Source organism: Medicago truncatula, chromosome 4 (assembly GCF_003473485.1).
Source record: "Medicago truncatula cultivar Jemalong A17 chromosome 4, MtrunA17r5.0-ANR, whole genome shotgun sequence".
NCBI lineage: Eukaryota > Viridiplantae > Streptophyta > Magnoliopsida > Fabales > Fabaceae > Medicago > Medicago truncatula.
Genome location: NC_053045.1, coordinates 4,497,338 through 4,516,358, shown reverse-complemented (window position 1 = coordinate 4,516,358; position 19,021 = coordinate 4,497,338). Strand labels below are relative to the sequence as shown.

Sequence of the window (19,021 nt, the reverse complement as noted above, 5' to 3'; positions counted from 1 at the left end):
TGCAATGTTAACCATTAGAAAGATAATTGGTAGTAAAAAACAACTTTGCTTTGCCCATAACAAAAATAGTATTTTTGTTTTCTCATAAGAAGAAGTTAAAAAAACCAAGCTAGGATAGGTTAAGAGTCCATAATCACTATTCACTATTCACCTAGGCGTATGAAATGTTGGAATTAATTTAATAATAATTAACCAATTTGGCTGTTGGATTAAAAGTTCTTATAAATTGAATTATGTTTACAACAATCTATAAAAAAAAATTAAAACTAATTGACACATTCATCCTACTATTTTGTTTTATAATACAAACAATTATGTAATACACCTATTTATGTCCAAATCATTTAAAATTTAATATATCGACCATAAAGATATTTATGTGTGATCCAACATTTAGCTTGAATAATAATATCATATTTTTACACCAGCGTCAATTGAGACTAAATGTATAATACAAGGGCAGTTATAGTAGACATGAAATTAAAGAATCATGTGAAAAGTTGTGTGATTACAACATATGAATATGATATGACTATTGGTTTGTGCTTTGTATATATTAGGCAAAAAAATAACACTCATCACGTGTTAGGTCGATTCTGGGTTTGAATTCTGATAATAGAGCTCATTAGTCCAATTATTATATAATCCTTCAAAAAAAAAATGTCCAATTATTATATAAGATTAAATATCATTTCTGTTATTATACAATAAAAATGAAATGAATTTTATTAATATTAAGGTGCTAATGAGAAGCTATCACAAGACACAACGTCATGAAATAAGGGATACGTAAGCAAATTCTTAATTCAAAAGTTACTTGTGCAAAGTGGCACATGATTAAATAGATGGGATTAGCAAGGCTTGTTAACCAAACCAACGTAGCTGAATTAAAAAAATTCCATTTTGTAGGCAAAATAGGATTTTTTTTATTTTTTTTTCAGTAAACTTTTTACCCCCATTTTGCCTAAAAAAATGCACCCTGTTGATAAATATATTATTCACAAACTCCACACAGGAGACACTAAGATCTGTCCTGATTGGTGAATCCTAGAAATCCATTTACCTATTCCTTATTTGATATATATATATATATATTATCATTTTAGTTTAAGTTGCATGTATCCAATAAAAAAGTTGCTAAAATGAAATTTTATTTTTCCACGCACTTTAATATAATTTTGAGTTCTTATCATGAAATTATATCAATAGAAATTTCATTATAAGCAAGCCAACCAATTAATTGCATGTAGTACTCCTCTCTCATTGGACATTGTATATCATTTTAACCCAAAAATGTCTCATTTTATACGTATATTGTTTTACAATATGAATGTAGTATTAATTATTTAGGAAAGTGTTATTGATTAAAGTATATAATTTAGGAAAATGTTTATGATACTCATGTTATTAGCTGCAGTATTTAATTTATGTGTGACAACCTTAAATGACTTATAACTAAATAAATACATCATACATTAAAATCATGTACATGTCTGTCGCTCTGAAACTAAGCAGGTTACTATCAGATGCAGATTGATATTTGACACAAAAAAAACCAACGAGACACATGCACATCATGTATGGTCCCCAATACCCCTGCATGTTGGATAAATTCACTATAGATAAGTGAGTACGTGAACCATTCCAATTCACAAACTATGGAAGTTACGACTCTACGTCCTTGGGACAACATTTCGGGACAACAAGGAAGTGAAAAGCTTAGCAAACTGTGGCATGCTGGCTTGCTAAAGACCATACAAGCTTCTGGTGAACTTGTAAACTTGATTGGGATAGGCAATAGTGACACCTTGAAGAATAACAGCATCAAATTGTATGATCTCCTTAAACTAAGCAACTCTTCATTACTAATCCACACTCAATAGCCTTTTCAGGTACTTTTATCGATTTTCAAGTAAAAAAGGAAGGTATCGATGAATCGGTGTCTTTTGCTATTTGCTACTTTACACAAAAGACTGCCCCTAAAAAACAAATTCAAAGCACAACTCAAAATGAATGTGCTCAATTTTACTGTATCTGCAAGGAGAGTTACTATTGAAACTTAATGTCTATACTTGAGATAATTAATAATTTCATATTTCAAAACTGACACGTACCAAAAAATATTATAAAGATACTTTGGCCAAGAAGACAGGTTATGTGACTTGCTTTAGCTTCTCTTCTACAAGCTCAATGCACCGATACAACACCAACTCGAGTGGATTAAGGGTGCATAGAGTGTCAATTGCAAGCTCATCATAATCACTCTTGTTCTCTACCATTATACCTGTCACTAGCGTACGCAAAGGAAGCAGCCATTCATTGTAGACCTTGTTTAAACTGCTCCTCGACAAGACTCCAGTGTAGTTTGTCTTTCCTGTTACAAAACATAATTGTGAAACTTTAATTATACTTTAATTTAGATCATCTCGCAACTAGTAATTATTAAACCAAAACCCAGGAAAAATTATTTCTGCTTAGGAACAATTAACAATTAAGAGGCCCGTTAACTTAAAAAATAAAGTACTTGTTTCTCAAAAAAAAAAACTCTTCCAAATTAAATACATTTTTATCAAGAACTCTTGAAATGTAGTTTTCACCATCTTTTGATTGCTTTAGTTGATGTTGCATACCTGTAGATTCTGTCATTATTACAAATCTGTATAGGTTGAGAGCTGACAGCACCTGCAGGTTGTAAACAGAATGCTATTACCTACAGCCTTTTCAAAACAGTGCATAACCGAAAAATGAAACCAGAATAACGCATAGTGCTTTTTCAAATACTATGAAACAGGAAGAATACCGCATCACTCTGCTCTGGTAGGGAAGGAGGTCCTCCCTGTGGAGGTCTTAGAATTGACTCCACCAACTCAAGAACACTGGGAGTCCAGAATGATATATCAATATGTTGGACATCTTTTACTACTGACGTACTACTGGAGATTTCTGTGTGCATTTCCCTCCGAACAAGATCAACCAAAATGGCAATCTACAGAGAGATGCAAGACCACCATTAGATAATTTAACACTTCCAGCTAGTTAAATAAACAATGTAGCTAAACGAATTGTGATTAAGAGAAGAGACATGTTAGCAACACCCTTTTAACACTATTTTTCTAATACTATTCTATTGACTAAAATTATATGGGTCACACCAAATTTGTGAGACTCAAAGATTTAGTGAGATCGATTTCCAAAATAGTGAGACTCCATAAATTTTTTTTTTTTTTTTTTTTTTTGAAGAAGCTAAACTAACCCCCTCAAATTGGCACCAGAGAGAATCAAACCTGAGACCTTGAGGAGGAGCACACTCCAAAATCCCAAGCCTATACCACTAGGCCAAGCGAAGTGGGTTGAGACTCCATAAATTTCAATCAATAGGAACTAGGAAGTGTGTTAGAAAAAGAGTGTTAGATGGTGTGTTGCTAACACTCCTCAAGAAGAGAATTGCTAGCAAGAGAATTACCATGGAGGAAGAGTCGGTATTTGTAATCAATGCTATCAAGATGTCAAGCCTTTGAGAAATTGGAATATCAGCAAGTACCTTTGAGTAACATGAACACACACAAGACATTAACATATATCTCAATTTCATAAAATGAAGATTAAATATTATACGTAAACTATATAAATAAAAAAATAAAAAAAACTTGCAACTTAAAAGGCATTGAATAGCATAAGAAACTCACTCCTTTTAACACAGCAAATGAGTTTTTTCTATGTTCTGGGTCTGGAGTATACATGATGACCATTTTAACAGCCTGAAATGTTATAGTGTAATCAAAAGTGAGGAACGTGTCGGCATCTTCCTCGTAGAAAAAGTAAATGATCGAGCAATGAAAACAAACTGAAGTCAGGAATTGCAGTACCTGTAGAGCAGAAAAAAGATTTGGCATATAAGACGACCACTGGGACTGTTCATCATCGCAGTTTCCACGGATATCGCCATCTGTGATGCAAAGTAAGAAGTTGATAGTATGTTTCTTTAACTCCCACGGCAGACTTACAAAGGAAAGAACATGTTTTAATGTTCCTATTGCTTGCCACCTTTTGATCTGGTTATTACGAAGCTCATCCTTGACCACAGTCATATCTTCTTTAGCAGCATGGGCAACTTCCTCTGAGACATGCCCCCAAATCACTGGCAAAAATGGAATTTGATGGGCTGGTGTAAAAGAAATCATAATACAAAAGGCAAGAATTTAATTACAGAAATTTTGTCCTATCACAGACCTGAAAGAGCGCAACCATGCTTGATATGAGATAAACAGTCCATATAATCATCTTTATTTTCTGCGTAATTGACATGGATTAAAAAATTGTGTAAACAAACAGTGCCTGAGTAAACATCGAAATAAATTAACAGCTTTAGCCTAAGAGTACTACCTCCAAAAACGGCGCTAGCCACAACCTCGACATCATAAGTTGTAACTAGACTGAGATAAGATAAACCACAATATGATGAAATTCGTGACAGTTGTAGTACTAGCGAATGACAACTTGAAGCTGTATAGCTTACACCAGCTGAAACAAGAGCCTGAACAGTGCATGGCAACATATTAAATCACATTAATGTAGTGGATGTGAACTTGGGAAGGAAAATAATTATAAAATTTAAATGCAGTACAGAGCAATTACCAAGCACTGCAGGACATATAGACCAAGCAGAGATCGGAACTTCTCCCTTGCAGCATCCTCATCCTGTTAAGTGAAAAAATGTCGGCAAAAAATTGAAAATATAACAATAATTTATGTTCTCCCAACAAATGAAAAGATGAAATGTTTTATAATAGACAGACCACCAACTTATCGCAAACTTCATATATAGAATTTGCAATCTCAACAGCTCGGTCAAAGACATTATCGAGTTCTTCGTCTGACTTCAAAGATACAGCCTTCAATACATTAAGAATTATAGGAATGGTTTCTTTTACTTGCTGAAACTGACGCCTCCGGATGGATATAAGGACTGAAAAGGAAAAATAGGTATGAATGAAAACATCCAAGGAATATGGCATCAAATCATTGAAAGAGCGAAACACAGATGCTCGACCAAAAACTGGCATTAAGGATTTGCATTTCATCAACAAATATGCATAGAAAATGAACATGATAAAGTGATTGGACAGATTCTCCATTGGAGACAACCCCAAACAAAATGTTATGTACAATATGCAGCTAACAAGACTATTGGTGATTTGATATCAAGCTCAAGCTAAGGACCTTCAAAGTTATTATTATTGTTGTTTTTGTTATTATTATTATTTGGTGATTTGACATAAAATTCCAATTTCAAAATAAGATTTGTTTATTCCTCTCTGTATTGCAAGGTTGACATTATATTTCATATACACTCTCTCATCTCAGATATCCATATATCAACTTGAATATCATCCAAGAGCAATATTGAACATTTTCACACAAAAAACAAACAAAATACATTTCTTTCTCACCCATGACATACCACTTTACTCAAAGAAATACTTTGCTAGGATTTGTTTGGTATGAGTCCAGTTAAACTCAAGATTCAAGCAACTACTCCAATCCAAAACACTTCTCCTCAAAAGGATAGTTCAAAATGCTGAAGCAAAACCACACTATCTTGTAAAAAATTACTCTGGTTTCATTATTTCACTTAGACATGTGACCAGACTTTAATAGACATTACCTATCCTTTTTAATACATATCTTTCAAATTGATCTTATCATTTGCTTAGCTAGTGTGGGTGAAAAAAATAATCATAAATACATTCGATAAGTCTTACCAAACCAAGTAATTTTATCCATATTAACATAAATATTTATATGATCACCAATTTGATGAAACTCAGGCCATGAAAACGAAAAAAAAATGAGCCTGGCAAATAGGGGTAAAAAACGTGGGTTGAGCTACTAAGATTCAAGATAAACAAAAGTGCGTAAGCTAATCCAATCAGATCGGGAGTTTCAAATTCTAAAAGAAACAAGACAATGAACATGATCTTTCAAGCCCTACATTAGCAATGAATTCACAACGTGATCGCTGCCATGTTTCTTTATTGAACAGAGGTTACAGTTGTACATTATATCCAATAATCAAAAAGTTCACTGCAAAATTACCCTTTGAGATCCCTGATAAAGGAGGAACAATGTAACTCGCAGCATTAGTCACCTTACTTGAGTAACCTAATGTCTGTTTCAATTAAATTAAAAGAAGCATAGGATCAAAACATTAACCGAAACTAAACAAATAAAATGTCAAAGTGCTTTTTTGCATGTTACCTATGATATGACTATAACCAAAAAAAGAAAAAGTCCTTTTTTTAATACATAGCCATGGAGTAGAATGTAAACATTTGATTTCGGAAATAGCAAGAATAGTAAGAAGTAAAATATTGGTGACTAGGTGTCATGTCAAGGTTATGTGATGGGCTAGTTAAAAGAAATTGATCTTAAAAGAATTTGCCCTAGGCCTAACTCAATCTCAAAAGAAAAATAACTCAAGAGGTTAGGCTAACCGAGCCTTGGTAGAAAAACTTTGATATTTCGATGTAGGATCATGGGATGGTCCTCTTCATCAAATTAGAATTTCGCTAGGTTTACTTAATACAAAAGCTAGCTCAACGGATAAAGGATTGCCTGAGTCTTAAAAGAATTACTTTGTCTATATCTCTACTTGATGTGGGATCAGAATAGATACCAGGGCATTAGTGGTGCAGTGGTGACCGCTTAGCCTTGTAATTCCAACTTTCCAAGGGACTGAAATTAAATCCCCTCAGAGATAGTTTGTCTGGCATAAGTGCCTCCCCGTCCCTTATTTACAAAAATCCCTCCCCTGCTCCCTCCTGTTTGTTTTTGAAAGAAAAAAAAATGTGAGATTGCTATAGATCTCAAGCCCAGGGTGTGTAATAAAGAAAACGGTGGTGGTGGATGTAAAAAGACACTCTTATTGACTATCTGGATTCTACAAAAATATTCATTCAATGGCTAACTAGTCACATAAGGCACAAAACAAGAAGTATCATAGAAGCTTTCTGTAAATGTACATTAAAAGATTTAACTCAACTAACATACTTCAAATCTACCTATGCAATATGCAAACAGATATTTAAAGATACAAAACGACCAACAGCACATAGTTAAATCCGAAAATGTCCATTTTGGACTTCAAAGGTATATGTGTCATCAGGTCGTTTGTTAATTTAGCAATGCATCAAATTATTCCTTGAATAATGCCATCAAGTTAGTTCTTACAGTGATATCATATCGATCCCTAAAAGGATGAAACTGATGGGATTTATGTTAGGTACTAGATTTGGGCCTAAGCCCAACTAATGAACTAAATAGGGGAGTGGGTTACATTTGCTGATGTGGCTTGTTTGTTAGAGGGAAATGACAGTTATATAAAGGATAGGGATAGCAATAGAGGAGGATTCATCACTGTTCAGTTACGACCTAAGAAGGTTTGGGCAGAGAAAGTCCTTTCTCTGAAGGAGCAGTGCTCTGTGGGTAGTTAGGGATCTTCTTCCCCACTGCATTGTCATTTTTCATCATCAATAGCACACAGTTATTACAGTATTTGTGCATATTAATATCTTTTTTCTATATTTTGTATGTTGATGTACTTCTGGTACGCAACAATTTAATTATCAGTGAAGGACCAACTTGATATCTTTAATTAATGGAGGACTAATGTGATTTCACATATATCTTCTAAACACTGAAGTATACATTTAATCATAAATAAAGATAATAGACTCACATCACAGAGAATTGAAAGCATATCCCTTGGACCACATTTTGCTATGAACTGATCAATGATGCTAATTGCCATGTCCGAAAATTTGCTTGAAATACCAGCAAACTTTGAAACAGCCTTTGGCACTTCAAAGGAAAGAGCATCAACAACTTCCTGTCAAATCACTAACTAATCAATAACTCTTCAATATAACTTACATGATACTGTGGAATTGAAAGAAGACATGCTCCGAATGATAATGGCGTGTCTCTATGCTGTTTGATTTCTATTTTCCAAGTCTATATGGGCGTTTGAAATTACTTTTTTGGGCTTATTACACAAACACTTGTGTAGGTCATAAGAAGAGCTGATAGAAATAGCTTATGACATGCTAACAAGCTGCTTTGAATTATTTTTATAAGCTCTTCAAAATAGCTAATACAAACAATCTATACAGAGTTTACACCCATAAACTATGGAAATGGATTCGGTGCAGTAACTGTGTGACTCAGTTCCTCACCTCAACCATCCGATTTAAAATTGATGGATGAGATGATTTGTAATGAATCTGTAATTTAATCCACCTGATCTCAAATCAATGGCAGAGATTAAGTACAGTGTGTAACTGCATGGTTTCTCAACCGCAATGGTTCCAAATCCATAAACTCTTCGATTGTACAAAAAACTTAAGCAGAAGCTCTTATATATAATAACTACTTATCGAATAAGTGTCCAAACACCTTCTACATTATGAAACAGTGAAATGATTGTGAAAAAATGACAGAAAATAGTTAAATCACCTGGTCAAGAGACGGGGAACAAATGTATCGATGAATCTCTGACAGAGCTTCAAATGCATCGTTCTCCTTATGTTCATTGTACGGATCAGAAAAAGCAGCATCCAATAAAGAATCAAGGAAATTGACAAGCTCTGAGAACGTGTTTTCATACTCGTGGGAGTCTCCAACTTCATCCAACTACCATGCATATAAAATCATCACTATCAGCAGCAAGTTAATCCTTTCAATTAACTAACAAGACAAACAATCATCCGTTTTTATCCTTTCAACTTTTTTGCTTGCTACATTGCACAATAAGGATCTATTTGAATTTTGAACTGACATGTATGAGCTTACCTACTTGTTTAACTACTTAGAGGAACTTATGGAAACAACTTATGACATGTCCATAATCTGTTAGCTTATTTCCATAAAATCTCATGGATATGTGTCTGTTTGATTATGCAGTGACATAAATTGATTTTGAGTTGATAGATTATGTAAAATTGATTCCGACTAAAAGTAAGATGTAGGTAAAGTGATTTTTGTTTTGGAGACATTGATGTAAAAGTGAGTAGAACAATAAATTTGAGTGTAAAAATCAATTCTAGAATCAAAAGCTCCAATTTCATACTTCAAGTTACAAACTAGAATCAGTTTTGGTCCCTCAAAAAGTGAAACCAAAGATACACTATAGCTTATATAAAACTATTCGACTTTATTTTATATTTTGTATAAGAATAGCATTATACACAAGCACTTATATGATAAGCGCTTATGCTAATAAGCACTTAATTAAGCTGTTTATCCAAACAGAGCCATAATCATCATCGATCAAAGTTGTTTGCATTACTTCACCTTGAAATTCATACTTTACAGTTGAATATAAAAGAATATTTACAGTAAGCAAAAAAATAAATAAATTAGAGAAAAAAAGAGTTCGTACTTTAGGGCATGATCGGAGTATTCTTTGAAGATTAGTGTGAGCTTCAGAACCAAGAAACGAAGCTGTTTCGCTCTCTAAGGATATCGACATGAGAGTGATATCAAAAGAACAGAGTAAACCAGTTTCAGGAGAAACCAACAAGACCTTTCGGGTTAATTGTATGTAACTGGGTTACTCGTTATACGGAAGCAAAATCAAAACGAAAATTCAAAATCAAGAAAATGAGTGAGGTTTTTTTTTTTTTTTTTGTTAATTTGAGAAAGATGAAATGAAAGAAGGAGGAGAGAGAAATAGCGGAGCCGGAAGGAAGAGAGCCCAGTTACATACAAACAATACCTAACATTTTTACTAGTTACACCTTAAATTATCTTTGATTACACCCCTACGCGTCCCGATTAGTACCTAAATAGCTGCGTTATTGTCCCAATCGCCAAGATTTTGATGTCAAAATGAAAATAGTTTTGACAAATTAAAAAGCTTGCTTAATAGGAGTCGTTTTTGTGTTTCAAAAAGCAAGTAATGTTTGTTCGATGTTGTCTTGAGTTTCTTTTGATTAGTTGCTTAGCACAATAAATGATTATTGTATAGTTACGAGTGTCTAGAGGTTTAATTGAAGATAATAAAATTGTGAATTTGAAAAGTAGATTATTTTATGGATTTTGTGAGAGTTGAAAAGGAAAATGATGAAGACGGTAAGTTGAAAAGAATATAAGATTCTCTAAAATTTGATAACTGGCAAATTTCCTTGAGTTTGATAGAGTTGCGGATGAAGAATATGAATCAAGCTCAAACTTGAAAAAAGTGTCAGATTCTCTTGATTTTACGGGAGAGTTAGATGAAAAGGAAGAAGAAGAAGACGATAAATTGAAAATAATAAAACTAAATTTTTGAGGTAGTTGCAGATGAAGAAGATTGGGGAAATGAGTTGCAACAATATTTTAAGGGAGTCGCAAAGGACATGTACGAGGAAATGAATTTGAACCAAATTTTTAGGTAGTTATAGGAATAGTATGGAGAAAACGAGTTGAAACAGTGTTTAGAGGGAGTTACTGAGAAAGAAGACGTAGGTTTAGAGTTAAAGGCACAAGAAAAGTAGTGCAGACCATGTTAAAAATTTATCTTTTAGGTTTTATTACAATCTGAGTAAGTGTGAAATGCGTTTTATTTAATATTCATCACGATTTTTAATCAATTAGGGTTTAGAATCAATTGTCACAAGTTAATGTCAATACTTGATACTGTTTTCATTAACGATAGAAGAATAATATATATGAATGTTATGTTTCTTTTTCCTTGTTTGACGTACATGTTCTGCTGTGGAAACCATGTTAAAAATTTAATTTCTCTTCCAATATTTACTAAAATTCAAATATGTAAAAGGTCTTCGTAAGTTGGCGTGTTTTTTGTTTTAGTCCCTTTATTATTATTTTTTTGTGAAATAGCCCTTATATCTTCTTAAATTTTTGGAATTGGTCCCTAATGTCAGGTTCTGTTAAAAAAAATTGTGTTGGCTAACAGAGGCACATGTGTCACTTGCTGAGTTGGCAAAGCACACCTATGTGCATGAAAGATGATAAGTGACTAGATTTGAGGGACCAAAACTAAAAACGTAAAATTGCAGAGGAGTCAAATTGAAAAAACGTGAACATCAGAATTTGAAATTTAAAAACTATACCTTCTTCATCCCTCTGTTTTTTCTTCTTTATCTCCAACCCCAATTTCTTCATCTGCAATTTATGCCCTCTATTTTATCATGACCTTTAAGGTTTCAACATGTATATTTATTTAGAGGAACCAAGTTTTCTTTTGGGATAACATTGTCGATATATGTTCAATACGGAGCAAGTGAAATTCAATTAGAACATGGAGTTGATGCAGATGATGTCATAAACACATAAACAATGTAAACGAATAATGTTTCAACATGTATATTGATTTAGAGGAACCAAGTTTCTCAATAAAATAAAGTATAATTTACTCGTGCTTGTAAGGGTAGGTGCACAGGAGATAATGAACTCATGAGATAAGTGGCGGAGTCATTGAAAGTTAGTAAAGAAACATGGAAGAAAATGCTCAAGAAAGTCATGTAAGAAGTTTTAGATGAAATGAACATACTATGCTATAACGCAATCGATTGGTTGATTGAAAATTTGAACAAAATGACGATTCTCACATCTCCTCCATTGATCGAGAATAAGATTTTTTTTACAAAACGACGATTCTCATGTAAGAAATGTTTGTTTTTGGAATTATATAGTTTTGCTAGTTTTTATCAATCTTTGTTTTTTTTTTTTACTTATTATTGCCTATTCTACATTCACTTAACTCATCTATAATTTTAGTTTCATTTCATAGCTACAACTCTTCATATAAGCAAATTGTGGGTTTCAAAATGCCTTTTACCGTCATGCTACAACATTGTTTAATTCTTCTTCTTATTTTTTCAAATTTAAATTTTAGAACTTAAACATAATTATAATTAATATCAATATATTTTTCACATTCACATATCACATGAGTGATAATCTCTACTGCATCAATTATGTTAAGCACAACATTTATTATATAAATGAATAGTATAGTACGGATCCATTTGTTGAAATAAAATTCAGCAAATAACGCGATCTTTCACCCTTTCAACCATCCATTATTTTTTTGTTCCATTACAAATACGACTAATCTTTCAAAATACTTTTGAAATAATACACTCAATTCTATTACTTTAAGAGCAAAAGTAAGAGACATAAATAACGTCTATTTCATCAAGAAACCAATCGCTTCATAAATGATGATCACAAACAATGACGATAAATTCTATTCATTGAGAAATTCTAACACGATACTTTAATATTAAACTTTAAGTTGTTCAAGAATTAAATCAAAAGTGATCTTCATAAACAATGATCGATTTTTTCTTTAAGTTATTCTTTAGTGATGATTTGATATTAAAATTTTAGTTCTTCAAAATTATATCACTAACGATATTCACAAACAATTACGAAGAAAAAAAAAACTCATTTCTTGAGCAATCACTCATATATACTTTTAATATTAATTTTTTAGTTCTTTAGTTACACATCACAGATGATATTCATAAACAATGATTAAGAAAAATATAGTCATTGAACAATTCTTCAGAGATACTTTAATATTTTTTTAGCTCTTCGATATTCATAAACAATGATAAAAAAAAAAGTCTAGATAAATTAGACCTTGGAGGCTCATCAAGTCAGAACATGGCTCAACCAGTGCTGACATAGGTATTAACAAATCACATGCTAAAGAAGTCATCATACTAACAACGAAAATTGAACTCGCATCTTAATGAGATATGACCCACTCATTATAAACTGAATTAACTTTTATCGACAACAAGATGATAATTTTGTGAGATATAAAAAAAATTCTATAAACTTTCTATGCAAGAAATATGAAAGATTAACATGTTAAAATAAAAACACATGATGAACGAAATAACTATATAACAAATTTACATGAAAATAAAATGTAAAACTCAAGATCATAAATTATACTGGTCCAAATATAATGAACCGAAGAAGTAGTCTCACAATATAATCTTTAAGATTTTTTTGTCATCATTCACATGGTAGAGAATTGTAAGTATAAACTTCAAGGAGGTGTTTGTTTCGGTGACACAAATTATATTGGCTTAATTGCACTTTTTCCCCCTATAGTTTGCCAATTGTGCGATTTTGCACCCCATAGTTTTAAACGAGCGATTTTGCCCCCTATATTTTTCCCCCTTTCTGATTTTATGGTCCCCATGACATTTAGTGTTGATATGTCTGTTTTTTTATCACATATGATATTCATAAACAACGATTAAGAAAAATCTAGTCATTGAATAATTCTTCAAAGATACTTTAATATTTGTTCAGTTCTTCGATATTCATATTATAAATGATATTCATAAACAATGATAAAAAAAAGTCTAGATAAATTGGACCTTGGAGGCTCATCAAGTCAGAACATGGCTCAACCAGTGCTGACATAGGTATTAACAAATCACATGCTAAAGAAGTCATCATACTAACAACGAAAATTGAACTCCCATTTTTATGAGATATGACCCACTCCTTATAAACTGAATTAACTTTTATCGATAACAAGATGATAATTTTGTCAAATATAAAAAATTCTCTATAAACTTTCTATGCAAGAAATATGAAAGATTAACATGTTAAAATAAAAACACATTATGAACGAAATAACTATATAACAAATTTACATGAAAATAAAATTTAAAATTCAAGATCATAAATTATACCGGTCCAAATATAATGAACCGAAGAAGTAGCCTCACAATATAACCTTCAAGAATTTTTTGTCATCATTCACATGGTAGAGAGTTGTAAATATAAACTTCAAGGAGGTGTTTGTTTCAGTGACATAAATTATATTTAGGAATAATTTATCCGGAAATAAAAATATAAAAATTTGACTCATCGTATTTTGAAAAAAAAGTGTTTGGTAAATAAGTTGACATTCTTGGAAATATTGGAAGTTACAGATTTAAAAAAAAAAAAAAAACATATGTAGGATTTCATGGGAATGTCATTTTTAAATTTGAAACAAATACTGCTCAATAAATTTTGCCATCATTCACATGGACTGGTATAGCTTTGTGCTCATTTAATATTATCAAATTAATCAAAATTATAATAAAATGATCATGCTGGCCAATGCTTCAGAGCACTAATTAAGAAGACAAAAAAAGATAAGTTTTATATTGAAAAGAAACATTTCCTACACTTTTAAGTATTTGATTATACAAATTTCAAGATTTTTTTACTATATTCAAAGACACTGATTAGCATTTTCTAATAAGATATTTTAGGCCATAGAAGTGTAGATATAAAAGATAATGTGAGAACGGAATATTATTTGTATCATACACTTCAAAGTATCGTTTACACTGCAAGTCCAATTTATAGGACTTAAAATTTGTAGGTTACATGTATATATAAGTCAATCCTCTTGTATTAAAGACGACCAACAATTTAGAAGACCGCTATAATTGATAAATTTATATAATAAAAAGAAGTCTAAATCACATCACTCTATAAGAAATGTGGAAGGCTAAGAAGAAAATGGACATCCGTAAATGTGCATTCATGATCTATAATATTCATACCACCAACGTATATGTTAAAACTAGTATGGAAACCTGTGCCAAGCACATGTTAGAATTTCGTTATAAAATATTGCAAGAAGATGTAGCATTATTCTCATTCGTGTAGTTGGTATATGTTCAATAGGATGATCCACTCCACAAAGTTTAACGATGGTATCATAGCCCGACTTGATCTCGAATGCATAAAGTAGGCATGACAATAAGGTGCAATTGATAAAGGTTTTATATTTCTTGTTCGATCCACGACCCTAATATACTTTCATGTTACCCTACTCATATCCAACGGGCATGAGAAATTGAATATAATCCCCTTCCCCGACGGGTTTGGGTATCGCCGCCTTATTCTCATCCCTGCAATGAATCATTTTTTTAATACAAAAAGAAGTTTTGTCAAGGCCTGCGGGCAATGTTATACTACATTATTCAACAATATGATAACATTAACATTTTCATGGCTGAGTAATTTGGTTGCTCCTTTAAATTTCAATGACAATTATTATAACATGGAAAATCTCAATTGATAATAAATTAATTTTCTACATTTGAAATGAGTTTGAGTATGTGTTTCGCGTGGGTACCTATATCCATCTTACCCATCTTGTGCTCGTGTTGAGAAATCAGAGATAAACCCAAACCCAATCAAAGTGGAGAACCCCACCAAATCGAGGTTGGTTCGGGCGGATAACCGCGGGTACAGGTTTTGCTGTTATGCCAAGTAGAAAGTCTCATAATTGAAAGAGAGATGTTAATGTGCTACGTGTAAGTTAAAATTCCACATTGAATGCAAGAGTGGATGTTGAGAAACTTAGTGATATGACACATATACATAATGCCTTAAGGTTTATGGTAAAGATGTGGTGTCAAACTTACTTTTGTGATTCTCCTGGTTTGATATGATAATCAAATTCAATGTAGGATCCCCCGAAAGTCACAATATTATGATGAACTTATTTTTATTTAATTTTAGTTTTTGGATGTGATTTGTTTAATTTTTATCTTTAGATTTAGATTTTGGATGTCATTCTCTTTCCTATGAATTTGTTCATTCAGCCTCCATTATTTTAAATTCATTCATTTTATTTTTGGTAGCAAGTGATAATGGAAATTTGCATATGTGTTACGCTAATTTGACAAAATACATGTTTATTACACTTTAAAATTATGCGGCACTTTTTTTAGTTGAATATGTTTTTTAGTAAAATAATTACGCAGAAATTTCAAACTCTTTCAACAAACTCATAAATTTACTAACAACTTACACTATTTCCTATACTCTCACAAACAAACGCACAAGTCTTATTTTTTCCCTTATCTTCTTTCATTTTCAAATTCCCTTTTCATATATTTTCTTTTTCTTCGAATATCCTTTCTTTCTTCTCTTGAAAGGAATGGACAAAAATCTCTCTCCATGAAACACCACGAACCAACCTTTTTGAACATGTTATGTCTCTGTTTGACCTTACTCGACTATATCAGATAATTACAGACGTGGAGAGTTACACAATTGATTAACAAATGTTGATGTATCAAGTGTGAATTAAAGTTCTTCAAAAAAAAAAAAGTGGGAATTAAAGTTATATATTGGATGAAATAATAGAATATGAACAACAAATAAATGAGATGACCCGTATAACTAATATATTGAGATTTAGGGTGAATATGTGATATCAAACTCGATGTAGGATACCCAGAAAGTTCTAAAATTATGATGAACTATTTTGTTAATTTTTAGATGTTATCTGTTTAATTTTTTCATCTTAAATTTTAGTAATTGAATGTCATTCGATTTCATGTTTTTTTTTATTCAACCTCCATTATTTCAAGTTTATTGGTGGAATATGACAATGAAAAAATTTAGATGCATTTTGTTGAGTTGAAAAAATATATGCTTGTTTGAAATTTTAAAATGATGTGACATTTTTTTAATTGAGTCTAATTTTTTATAAAATAATTATATCAAAATAGTAGTTGGTGATAAAAATATAAGAGAAGTGACTCGTATACCTAATGTCATAAGGTTTTCAGGGAAAGAAGTGAACATAAATCTCCCTTTTATCTTCTTTATGTTTCTAATTTATTTTCTCCCTTATGATGAATGAAATGAATATAAACCTCCCTCCTATAAATTACCATCAACCAATTTTTTTTTTTTTACAATGATATACCTTCTTTGATCTTATTTAGCTATGTTACCAGATCATAGATGTAGAGAGAGAGGGGGGGAGGGAGAGGGGGAGAGAGAAAGGGAGAGAGAGAGATGTTAACAATAGTAGATGGTGAGATAAGATAATTGTGTCACTTGTGAGTTAAAGTTTCACAATTGATGTAAAAGTAGACGTTGAACAACATATAAATGAGATTACAAATATACGTAACTTCTTAAGACTTTAGTTGAATATATGGTTCGAATCTCACTTGTGTGGTTCATCTTAATTAATATAATGATCTAAGCTTTTTTTTTTGAAAGAAATATGCTTATAGCATTTCATTAATCATAATAGTCTCAATACAATTGGATATATCATAATAAACGGCAGAACTAGCTAAAGACGTGGCCTCTCGTGCAAGAGCATGAGCCATCGCGTTGGCTTGTGGCCTAACAAACTCCACCCTAGAGTTAGAAAATAAATTATGGAACAAAGAACGACAAAAAGAAATAATAGAACCAAATTCAGACAGGTCTTTCCGTGTAGAAAGGAATGCATAAACTGTTACTTTAGAATCTGTTACAAAGCCCACATTATCGAGCTGCATATCACCCAACCATAATGATCTAAGCTATTGTAGGCTCGAACATTATTATAAATTATTTCTTAGTTTTTTTTTAATGTTATTTGGTAAATTAATTATCAAGAAATTTTTAACTCTTTCAACAAACCCATAAGTTACAAACGTTAATATTTTAGTCTTTTCAGTTAATTTTTTATTTGTGTATGTCATACAAACGTTCACATTTTCATTTGAACAAAAATACAATTCATTTTTATATTGAATGCTTGACTATTTAAACCATGAGTATTTGAATTTGAAGATATTTTCATTGAATGTTTTGATTGTCACTGTTGAATAAGATTTGAAATATTTGAATCTGAATTACACTGAATGTAGTGAGTGATATTTGAAAGAATTATTTGAGAGATCAATGATGAATCCCTTCATATTCAATTGCCTTCATACGTTTGACCAACACCGTTAATTTCATATAATTTGATTACTCAATTATTTTAATTACTCTCCATCAATTTCATATAATTTGAATTTGAATGTAATTCCTCTAGCATTCAATGTGATATTATTCTACCAAAAATATAAAATGTAGGAGTAATATTGTGAATAGAAATATTTATCCGAGGTGTCTTATATGTTTAACCTAAAGGTATCCTTTGATTAGAGCAAACACTTGAATTAACATATTTAGTCTAGCATTAATGATGATTGAGAAAATAATGATACTGATATATAAACCACCTGTATTATATAGAAAGAGATTCAAATTTTTATATTGTAGATTAGTACCATAATAAAGTTGACCAAACAATACTTCGATATTGCAAATTAAATATTAATTTTATTATCCCCGTGAGCTTAGCTCAGTTGATAGGGATATTGCATATTATATGCAGGAGCCGGGGTTCGAACCTCGGACACTCCACTTTTCCACAATTAAATTGTGTGAGCTCTAGCCATTAGACTACTTGACCGAAAAAAAAAATATGAATTTTATTTTATAGTAATTTCAATTGAATTTAAATTTGAGAAATAAAAATTATGTTTGTATTTGATTGATATATGCATATGACACCATTAATTTTAATTAATGAGTGAGATACTACAAATTTATAAATTTTACCCAACAAACCCAAAACAATCAATCTATCAATTTTCTTTCCTACAATTGCTAGTGTAGCAAATTCTTTATAAACACGACACAAAGTGGAGCAGAATTGTGTTATGCATTTGCACTTTGATAGCATTCCTCAAATGAAAGATGAGTTTATTAAACCATGCGACATTTGTTTTTCGAAAAACAAAACAAAATTGGTTTGAGAGTTATGGGTTTGGAACTGTGATGGTGATATAAATAAATAATGGAAAGAGAATTCTATGAAAATGAATTGCAATGAAATGAGGAATATACATGAGGTTATGTTTTGAAATGACTTCATTGTTGGTTTAATATTATTTGATTTGATTTTTTCTTTGATTTTTTTGTACACAATTCATTTCCTTTTGTTTGTAGGTGATTTAATGAAATTAAAAAGTACATAATTGTCTGATTTAATGTGATATTAAAAGTTGTAATTAGGCCTAAAAACATGTCATGTGTACTATTTTATAGAGAATGTTTGAATTGTTTATATTGTAGATGTAGATTATAGATACACATATATTCCTTAAAAAAAAAAAATACACATATATTGAAGAAT

General features: G+C 31.3%; 1 protein-coding gene across 3 annotated transcripts; it reads right to left on the bottom strand.

The window, feature by feature from the left end:
• Positions 1-1,445: 1,445 nt before the first annotated feature.
• On the bottom strand, positions 1,446-10,011 carry LOC11412573 (aberrant root formation protein 4). 3 transcript variants are annotated; one of them, XM_024782955.2, is made up of 15 exons: positions 9,440-10,011; positions 8,515-8,691; positions 7,739-7,888; positions 6,097-6,169; positions 4,797-4,966; positions 4,636-4,698; positions 4,384-4,534; positions 4,231-4,290; positions 3,867-4,138; positions 3,687-3,758; positions 3,464-3,541; positions 2,801-2,986; positions 2,631-2,682; positions 2,115-2,374; positions 1,446-2,034 (listed from the first exon to the last, which is right to left on the bottom strand). In XM_024782955.2, the coding sequence occupies exons 1-14, from the start codon at positions 9,527-9,529 to the stop codon at positions 2,154-2,156; spliced, it is 1,815 nt and encodes a 604-aa protein (XP_024638723.1). In that variant the 5' UTR covers positions 9,530-10,011; the 3' UTR covers positions 1,446-2,034; positions 2,115-2,153. The 3 variants fall into 3 exon arrangements, with proteins under 3 accessions (XP_024638723.1, XP_024638724.1, XP_003604590.2); XM_024782956.2 differs by having other exon boundaries at positions 1,446-1,979; XM_003604542.4 differs by having other exon boundaries at positions 1,446-2,374; positions 9,440-10,010.
• Positions 10,012-19,021: the final 9,010 nt, after the last annotated feature.